Raw genomic sequence first — 10330 nt, 5'->3', positions numbered from 1 at the left:
GAATGAATGAACGAACGAACAAACGACACACCCAGAGGGGAAACCAGGCCATCCCCTGCCCCATCACCACCTGACTCACATCTTCAGAAGCCTCTGGAAATTGTAAGAACACGTGAGAGAAAGAGAGATGGGCCTGGGGTGGGTGGGGGTGGGGGCACAGGAAGAGAGGGAGTGGGGGAAGGGGAGGGGCCGAACCGCAGCTCTAAAGGGGCCCCGGGCTCACCGACCGCCAGTCCGGGGCACCCGCCGTTGGGCAATCGCTGTTTCCTCCCGCCGGGGTCTGCAGGACCCAGCCAGCTGGTGCCAACACACCCACTCCCCGGAGCCTTGCATCCTCGGAGCAGGCATGGAAGACGCTGTCGTGAGGCCCTCGGTGTTCGTGGTGGACGGGCAGACCGACGTCCCTTTCCGGAGACTGGGGCCGGGTGGTCAGAAAGTACAGTGCAGCGCCACCCGGCTGGGCCTGGGCCTCCTGCTGCTGCTGCTGGTGGCCGGGCTGGTCATTCAGGGCTGCTTCTTGCTCCAGCTGCACTGGCGAATGGAAGAAATGGTGAGTGAGGGGGCCCCTGCCGGAGGGTGGGGACTTGGGGCGGCTTGGGGAGAGAGCAGGTGGCTGTCCTGAGTCACCAAAGCTCCTTGTGCGTGCACAGAGGCGGGACCCAGAGCAACCCAGCGTCCGGGAGCTCATTGTCCCCCTCTGTTAAAAATAAAAAATAAAAAATAAAAAAATGAAAGAAAAAAACAACAACAACCCTGCCCAGAGCAGGTCTGTAAGGTAAGAGTCAGTGGCGGTCTGGAGACCCGCCCACTGCAAGCGCTCATCCGATTAGAACCGGGCATTCGCGTCCCTCCCCGCCCACCGCGGGGGTAACTGACAGGCAGTTGACAAATAGAGCCACGTGCGGAGTTGCTGTGTTTGGGTTGCGAGGGGTGACGCCATCCCATTCTCTCGTGGTGGAAACTGTTCGTTTGCAATCTCCTCGCAGCAAGTGTGTTGTTGATAACCCGGTTCCCCTGTTGGTCCTCGACTGCAATAATACGGGCTCGTTATCGATAGTCTAGCTGCATGCTTGTCACCGACTCCGCGGGCGGTGACCTGGCTTCGCCGCGTCCTTGCCCATCGGCAACCCGTGCTGTTGTGCCTCGGTTCCTGGGTCTCTCCGCCCGTGTAGACAGACCCACGGGGCTCCACTCTGAGCTGGGCGAGGGAATGGAGCTCAGTAAGAGAACTACAGCCTTGAGTTCCTGAGTCCCGTCCCTAGCAACTCCCCACCCCCACCCCCCAAAATATGTGTCCTGCATAAGTCATGGAAGATGTCTGGAAGATGTCACAGAAGCATTGGAGACTGTGCCCGTAGCCTTGTGTCCCCCTCCCACCCTGTCCAGCCACGCGGACGTCCTCCTAGCTTTACTGTGACTTATGTAGCAGTCAAAATGACCTTTGGAGGTTGCCTCCTGGGTGTCTGGTAGAAGAATATACTTGGGGCTGGAGCGATAGCACAGCGGGTAGGGCGTTTGCCTTGAATGCGGCTGACCGGAGTTCGATTCCCAACATTCCATATGGTCCCCGGAGCACCTCCAGGAGTGATTCCTGAGTGAATGAGCCAGGAGTAACCCCTGTGCATTGCCAGGTTTGACCCAAAAAGAAAAAAAAAAAGAAAAAGAATATACTTTGCACAAGTGAACTCGGGAAATCCTAAGCATGCTTCTATGTGCCAAGGGGGAAACTGAGGCACTGGACAGTTGGGAGGGTGCTGATGAGGTGCGGGGCGGGGGGAGTGCCATGCCACGGTGGGGGGGCTGGGTCCATGTCTGAGGGTGGGGCCTGGGGGGGCAGGGGGCCCTCAGCCCTGAGTGATTATTCAATGTGTATTTTCCAGGACCAAGGGACGACGGGATCGGACGGGCAGCTGCTCCACAGTGAGTGACCGTCCTGGTACCCCTGAGGGGGTAGATTTTGGGGGGAGGGAGTGTTCCTATGCTACCCTCACCCCCGCTGCGCATTGCTCAATCCGTTTTGCACAACTGGCCCATTCGCTATCCCTCCCCCAGGCCCTGAGAAGCAGAAGTTGGGGTCCCTCCGGAAAGGGTGCGGTTTGCCCCAAGAGGTCAACTTACTGACCCCCCAGGGAAGCTGGCTCTTACCCCCTCCCCACTGCTTTCACCTCTGACCTTTGACCCTCTCTCCCTAGAGCGAAATTCTGCCGCCGAGGAGAAGCCCATGGCACACCTTACAGGTAAGGGTGACCTGGGGAGAAAAAAAATGAGTACCCTGACTAGGTCAGAGCATCCATTCATTCCGTCTTCATTCAGAGTTGCCGGGTCAAAGGGTTCCCCCAGTCCCTGCACTGGGCGGCAGGGGGGCTGCAAATGGGGGGGCCACGCCAGACAGTACTCAGGGATTACTCCTGATTCTGTGCTCAAGAATCTCTCCTGGTGGGGATTGAGAGGCTCTCTGTGTGGTGCCAGCGATTGAACCCAGGTCAGCCACGTGCAAGGCTGCCCTCCGCCCTGTACTATTTCTCTGGTTCCATCAGCTACTATCCTTGCCTCCACTTTACAGAGGGGAAACTGAGGCACACGGACTCCAATCAGGTTGCCAGAGCCAGCTTTGCCACTGTCCCCTCAGTTTTGCCATCTCTAGGCTGTGTATGGTTATCTTTTTACTTGTGTTCGGTTGGGGTGGCCACACCTAGCAGGGCTTAGGGGTACTCCTGGCTGAGTGCTCAGAAGTCATCTGTGGTGGTGCTCGGGGAACTGTGAGGTGATGGAGATGGATCTCGGGCTCCCACATGAAAAGCCTGTGTCTTTTTTATTTCATTTTTTCAAATATGTTAAAGAAATAGCTTCATGGGGCTGGAGCGATAGCATAGCGGGTAGGGTGTTTGCCTTGCATGTGGCCGACCTGGGTTCGATCCCCAGCGTCCCATATGGTCTCCCCAGCACCACCAGGAGTAATTTCTGAGTGCAGAGCCAGTAATAGACCCTGAGCATTGCCCCGGGTGTGACCCAAAAGCAAAAAAAAAAAAAAAAAAAGCTTCATTTAAGCCTCCTTTGAAAGACAGAGAAGCAATGAAATTTAATTCCAAGATATTCTTTTATCCCCAATTTAAAAAAATTTTATTGAATCACCGTGAGCTCCAGTTACAAAGCTTTCAGATTTGAGTTTCAGTCATCCCGTTGCTCATCAATTTGTTCTAGCACCAGTAACGTCTCTCATTGAGAGACTTATTGTTACTGTTTCTGGCATATCCAATACGCACGGGCAGCTTGCCAGGCTCTGCCGCACGGGCTTGATACTCTCAGTAGCTTTCTGGGCTCTCTGAGAGGGGTGGAGGAATCAAATTCGGGTCGGCCGCGTGAAAGGCAAATGCCCAACCACTGTGCTATTGCTCCAGCCCAAGTTTCAGTCATACAATGATCAAACACCCATCCCTCCACCAGTGCACATTCTCCACCACCAGTGTCCCCAGTATCCCCCCATCCCACCCTCCCCTTGCCTCTATCCCCAATGTTATATCTTTATTTTTGGGGTTTGGGGACCATACTGTAAGTCTTTGGGGCTTACTCCTGGTTCTGTGCTCAGAGGCCACTCCCAGAGGTGTTCAGGAAACCCTGTGTGGTGCCAGGACTTAAACCACAGAAGTCACCAACAAACAAATTCTCTACTTGCCACACCATCTCACCAGCCCCCAGTCTGGGCCTTCTAACCACTGAGTCATGCCAACCCCCTTATCCCCCATCTACAGATATTCTGATGCTTGTGGCTCTGTGCCTCAGTTTCCCCACCTTCAAAGCAAGGCTAAAGGGAATAAATTGGGCCAGGGCAATAGCACTTGTTTTGCAAGAGACTGACCCAGGTTCGATCCCCGGCACCCCATCAGGTCCCCAGGCATGATCCCTGAGTGTAGAGCCAAGAGTCAGCCCTGAGCATCACCAGCTGTGGCCCCAAAACTTAAAAAAATTATATTATAATGATAGAGCCTGGCAAGCTACCAAGAGTATTGCGCCCGCGTGGCAGAGCCTGGCAAGCTACCCATGGTGTAATCTATATGCCAAAAACAGTAACAATAAATCTCATAATGAGAGATGTTACTGGTGCCCGCTCGAGCAAATCGATGAGCAACGGGATGACAGTGACAGTGACAGTGATTATTATTATGAAAAGATAGAAAGAATTTTTTTTTCTTTTTGGGTCACACCCAGCGATGCACAGGGGTTACTCCTGGCTCTGCACTCGGGAGTTACTCCTGGCAGTGCTCGGGCGACCATATGGGATGCTGGGAATCAAACCCAGGTCAGCCGTGTGCAAGGCAAACGCCCTCCCCGCTGTGCTATCGCTCCAGCCCCTAGAAAGAATTTTTTAATACAGGAAATGATGCAGCTGGAGCCATAGTACAATGGGTAGGGCGCTTGCCTTGCACATGGCTGACTCAGGTTCAGTCCCCGGCATCCCATAGGGTTCCCTGAGCACTGACAGGAGTGATCCCTGAGCGCAGAGCCAGGAGTAACCCTTGAGCATTCACCGGGCAGGACCAAAAATAAAGAAATAAAAGGAACAAATCTGTGGAAAGTTGTCCAACAGGCTAGCAGAGAGATGGGAAGGTGTGGGGGTGGGGGGCGTGTTCTCAGAGAGGGGAGCGGCTGGGTCTCCTCTGGTACAGTTGAAGCATGTACTGACCTTCCCCCGCTGACCCATGCATGCCCCTCCCAGGTTCCAACTTCAGCCTGCCCGACGACCGAAGCCCCCTGCTGTGGGAGTCGAGGTTCGGGATGGCGTTCATTCGCGGCTTCCGCTACCAGGACGGCGCCCTGATCGTCCGCCGGGCCGGCTACTATTACATCTACTCCAAGGTGCAGCTGGCCAGCCGGGGCTGCCCCGAGGGGGACTTCTCCTACGCCCTCGGCCTCTACTTGCGCACGCCCCGCTACCCCGAGGAACTGCAGATCCTGACCGGGCGGACCACGCCGTGCGAGGGGGAGAGCAAGGAGCAGATGTGGTTCGACAGCAGCTTCCTGGGGGGCTTGGTCTACCTGGAGCCCCAGGACCAGGTGGTGGTTCGGATGCTGGACTCCAACTTGATTCTCGTCCGGGATGAGTTGGAGTCCTACTTCGGCGCCTTCATGGTGTGAAGGGCGGGAGGAAGGACTCAGAGAGGGGTGATGGGCGCGTGCACGGATGGACCTGGGACGGGGGTCGAGGGGGGGACCCGGCAGAGGCCTGGGGAGGGGAGGAGGGGGAGAAACTTCGCCAGCCAGCCCCAGATCTCCGGACGCGCCGCCAGGGACGGACGCAGACGCCGCTGCAGCTGCAGAATTTTCGGGTGAGGGGGGAGGGCGGTCCCAGGAGGGACCGGCCACGCGGCCACGCGCTCTCGGAGTGGACTCTGCCGTGGACAAGAGCTAAAACGCCTGCGACCAAGACCGGTGCGAGGAGGTGGGGAGGGGGCCTGCCGGTTCCTTCACCCCAAAGGAGGGGGTGAAGCTGATCTGCCCGACGTTCGGGAAGAAGGGGTGAAGGGTGGGTATTTATGCTTTCAGTGCAGAATCAAGTGGGCCGCGGTCCTCGGCGGAGAGGAGCAAAGCCGTGGACCGGGTGCCTGCGCGGTGTGGCTGGAGGCGGGGTGACTGGGGGGCGGTGAAGACGGGGACAGGGACTCTCCCCAGGAACTCAGCCTGGGACGAGTCAGGCCCTCCGCCACCCACGGATCGAGTCATACCCTCCAGTTCCGCCCACAAGCTTAGGGCCACACCTCGGGCCGGCCACAAAAACGAACAACGCGCGGGCGCAGAGGCGGTCTGGAGCCGGCCAGCTCCCCGCCCCCAGCCCAGGTCTGCTTCCTGCTGGGGTGGACATCTTCCCGTGGCAGCTGCTTTCTGGGCTCCAGTGGCCCCAGTGTGTCCCCTCCTGGCTAAGCACAGGCACGTAAACACACACACACACACACACGTGCACGCACACGCACACATACCACACCACCACCTTCAGGACACCGTGATTGCAAGTCAGACGGTCTAGAACAGTCTAGGGCCTGGGAAATGACTCAGCTGGGAATGACAGGGGTTGCAGGGGTTGCAGGGTCGGGGGAGGCGGCGAGAGCGAGGGAGGGAAGATCCAGGAAGAAGAGAAAGGCACTGAGTCACATCTACGAATCCAGAAAATCTTTTTTAGGTTTCTGTTTGTTTGGAGGGGGCACAGCCAGCGGTGCTGGGGACTCCTGGCTCTGTGCTCTGAGGGATTGGGGACCCCGGCCGGCTGCACTATTGCTCTGGCCCCGGAGAATCTATTTTGGGGTGGGGATGGGAGGTCTTCAAGCCCCCGGTGAGTGTCGGGAAGCGCAGGGCTCCTGCCTGCTTCTCTCAGCCAACTGGCCCCACGGTTCAACGCAAGGGTCAGAGGATGTGGTTTTGCCTAGGCCACCCTGGAGATTATTCTGGGGCTCTCCTGGGCTGCACCCAGCGATCCTCGGGGGACCCTGTGGTGTGGGGATCGGATGGGATCCGGTCCATGCCGGACCCGGACGTGAGCCCAACCTCTGTGATCTCTTTAGGGCCCCCACACCCAGAGAATCTCTTAGGTAGCTTTGTAGCCACAGACCTGATTTTTTTTTTTTTTTTTTTGCACAGCGCAAACCCTCGGAGCACAATCACACGCAAACCCCCATCCCAGCTCCAGGCACCCTTAGAGAGTAACACCCAAACACACACACACACACACATACACACACACACACACACACACACACACACACACACACAGAAGCTGAGGTCTCTCCCATCCAAGACCCAACACATCCTGGAATGAGAGATAATCCGATTTGGTCCATGCCCCACCCCCCAGGCCCCTGGACCACTGGTGGTGGGAAAAATAAATGGCAAGTGTTTGACACCTGAGTCCCTTTTGTCATTGTTCTTGGGGGGGGGTGCAGGGCAGCAAGAATCTAGCTATACAAATAACAATGCATTCGGGGCTGGAGCCATAGTACAAAGGGAGGGTGTTTCCCTTCACGCGACTGACCCAGGTTCGATCCCCAGCATCCTATGGGGTCCCCTGAGCACTGCCAGGAGTCATTCCTGAGTTGCAGAGCCAGGGGGAACCCCTGAGCATCGCCGGGTGTGACCCAAAAACAAACAAACAAAAAAAAGACACCACTGAACCCAGCTTGGCCCATTTGAGCAGGACGCCGGGGGTGAAACAGAGCTGCCTGCATTTCAGATGCCCCTTCATTGGGCTCCTGGGTGGCATGGCAGAGGGGGCGCAGAGGGCGAGGGGTGCAGATGACAAGGTGCAGAGCCCTCAGCCGAGCTCTGCAAAAGAGCTGCAGAAAGGAATCAGCCTCGAGCGGTGGGTGAATCACTCGGTATCATCAAGACTGTGGTTGTCGTCATTGTGTCATTCGAGGATGCTGGCGGGGAGGGGAGAGGGGGAGGGTTCGGCAGGCAGGAAGTAGGGGTTCCCCTTCCACTCTGCCCCTTCCAGGGGGTGTGAACTTGAGGAAGTCTCAACCTCCTGGTGCCTCAGCTTCTTCACCTGTAAAACAAAACACAGCAGAGAAACGCCTCTCTGGTGTCCCCATCCCGAGCCAGGGATCTTGTAAAGATATCAAGGGGGTCCGAGTGATAATCTGGCAGGGAGGGCATTTGCCTTGCACACGGCCGCCCCAGATTCCATCTCTGGCATCCCATAGGGTCCCCTGAGCACCACCAGGAGGGATTCCCGAGTGCAGAGCCAGGAGGAACCCCGGAGCACTGCCAGGTGTGACCCAAAAAGAAAAAAACTAAAGTGATGTCAAGGTCAGGCATGGGATGAGCTGCTCAGTTATGAGACCCCTTACTCAGACAAAATTCAAGCCACTGGGCCGAGAGATTCGGGTTCAGTGGCAGGGTACCTGCCTCCCATTCCTGAGACTGCCATTTGGGGTGGGTGGGTGGGTGGGAAACAGAGTCACTGAGCTCAGGAATGACTCCTATCTTTGTGCTCACAGATCACTCCCATCGGGGCTCAGGGGAGCAGACTCAGTGCCAGGGCTTGAACCAGGGTTGGCTGCATGCAGAGAAAGTGCCTTCAGGGGCTGGAGCGATAGCACAGCGGATGGGGTGTTTGCCTTGCACGTGGCCAACCTGGGTTCGATTCCCAGAATCCCATAGGGTCCCCTGAGCACCGCCAGGAGTAATTCCTGAGTGCAGAGCCAGGAGGAACCCCTGAGCATCGCTGGGTGTGACCCAAAAAGCAAAACAATAAATAAAAAGAAAAAAGGAAAAAAAAGAAAGTGCCTTCAGGGCTGGAGCGACAGTCCAGCGGGAAGGACGTTTGCCTTGTATGCGGCCAACCTGGGTTCGATCCCCGGCCTCCCTTAGGGTCCCCTGAGCACCACTAGGAGTAATTCCTGAGTGCAGAGGCAGGAGTAACCCTGAGCACCGCCGGGTGTGACCCTTTCACCCCCCAAAAAAGCGCCTTCATCCCTGGACTATCTCTCCAGCCCCGAAAGCACAATTCTATGCCGGGTACTGTGCCCCATGCCCAGTGCTTCCCCAGCCCTATCGGTATGGTCCTCGGTGGCATCACCACCTGCAAGTGTGACCCCCTAGTGCAAGACAGTAGAAGCTGAAAGGAAAAGAGTAAGATTCGTGGAGCTGGAGCGATAGCACAGTGGGTAGAGTGTTTGCCTTGCATGCAACCAACCCGAGTTCAATTCCCAGCATCCCATAGGGTTCCCCCGAGCACTGCCAGGAGTAATTCCTGAGTGCATGAGCCAGGAGTAACCCCTGTGCATCGCCAGCTGTGACCCAAAAAGGGAAAAAAAAAAGAGTGTGATTCACAAGTTTTCTTGATACTTCAGTAGTCAAAGAAAATGACATTGCTTGGGCACTTTCCATCCACCCAGCACCTCGGCTGACTCATCTGTGAGGGACTGAGACAGATAGTGATGGACAAACAGAAACGAAGGTGCTTGCGGGTGAGGGGTGGAGGGGGTGCCCACGCTGAGTGTTCTCTGCCCTGTGTGGGCACACCGTGGGAGGTGGGACAGGCCCTGAAGACCCAGTGCCCAGCCCCCATGGGAATTTCCTTTGCACTTATCTTTCTGTTTTAGAGGCTGTGGGCAGAAACTGAGGCTTGGGACAGTGGTTGTGCTTTTATGAAAAGGCTCCCTGCAGGGCAAATGCCCTCCCCACTGGACTATCACTCAGACCCCCTTGATATCTTTACAAGACATCTGGCTCAGGAGGGGGGCATCCTGCTGCCTTTTGTTTTACAGGTGAAGAAATAGGCACGGAGAGGTTGTTGGGGCTTTTTTTGTTTTGCTTGTTTTGCTTTTTGGGGCTTTTTTTGTTTTGCTTGTTTTGCTTTTTTGGGTCACACCTGGCAATGCATGGAGGTTACTCCTGGCTCTGCACTCAGGAATTACTCCTGGCGGTGCTCAGGGGACCCTATGCGATGCTGGGAATCGAACCCAGGTCGGCAGTGTGCAAGGCAAATGCCCTACCTGCTGTGCTATCGCTCCAGCCCCACAGAGGGAAGGTTTTGCAAAGCTTTGGAAGCTGAAGATTAACTTGAGGAGGAGGAGAGAGGAGAAAGAAAAGGAAGAGGAGTAAAAAGAGAAAAAGGCAGAAAAGGGGGAGGTGAGAGAAGGTGGAGAAGAAGGATATGGACCCACAGGAGAAGAAGAAGGTGGGGAGAAGGAGGAAGAGAAGGAAAGGTATAGAGAAGGAGGTGGAGGAGAAGGAGGAGGAGGAGGAGGAGGAGGAAGAGGAGGAGGAGGAGAAGAAGACAGAGGGGGGAGAGAGAGAATGAGTAGGAGAAAGAAAGAAGAGGAGGCGGAGAGGAAGAGGAGGAGAATAAAGGAAGGACCAGGAGTGGGAGTAGGAAGGGAAGGAGGGGGCTGGAGCTATAGGACAGCGGGTTGGACACTTGCCTTGCATATGGCCAACCTGGGTATGATCCCGGGCATCCTTATGGTCCCCCGAGCACTGCCAAGAATGATCCTTGAGCATAGAGCCAGGAGGAAGCCCTGAGCATCCCTGCATGTGCCCCCCCCACACAAAAAAAGAAAGAAAGTTAAAGAGGGGAGAAGGGCTGGAGCAATAGCACAGCGGGTAGGGCTTTTGCCTTGCTCATGGCCAACCAGGTTGGATTCCCAGCATCCCATGGGGTTCCCTGAGTACCGCCAGGAGTAATTCCTGAGTGCAGAGTCAGGAGTAACCCCTGTGCATCGCCGGGTGTGACACAAAAAGAAAAAAAGGGGGAGGATCGAGAAGAGACAGAGAGGGCCACCGGAAGGCTAGAGATGGGAGTGGCAGGAAACTTAGGTGCCTGCTGGGTTTCAGGTGA

At 56.2% G+C, this 10330-nt stretch overlaps 1 protein-coding gene across 1 annotated transcript; it reads left to right on the top strand.

Annotated features, from left to right (window-relative positions):
* The first annotated feature begins 250 nt into the window (after nucleotides 1–250).
* Nucleotides 251–5133, top strand: TNFSF14 (TNF superfamily member 14). Its single transcript, XM_004619472.2, has 4 exons — nucleotides 251–550; nucleotides 1881–1920; nucleotides 2193–2237; nucleotides 4715–5133. Exons 1-4 carry the CDS (start codon nucleotides 347–349, stop codon nucleotides 5131–5133), a joined length of 708 nt encoding a protein of 235 aa, XP_004619529.1. The 5' UTR covers nucleotides 251–346.
* Nucleotides 5134–10330: the final 5197 nt, after the last annotated feature.

Source organism: Sorex araneus, chromosome 2 (genome assembly GCF_027595985.1).
Source record: "Sorex araneus isolate mSorAra2 chromosome 2, mSorAra2.pri, whole genome shotgun sequence".
Lineage (NCBI taxonomy): Eukaryota > Metazoa > Chordata > Mammalia > Eulipotyphla > Soricidae > Sorex > Sorex araneus.
This window is presented reverse-complemented; position numbering and strand designations above follow the sequence as displayed.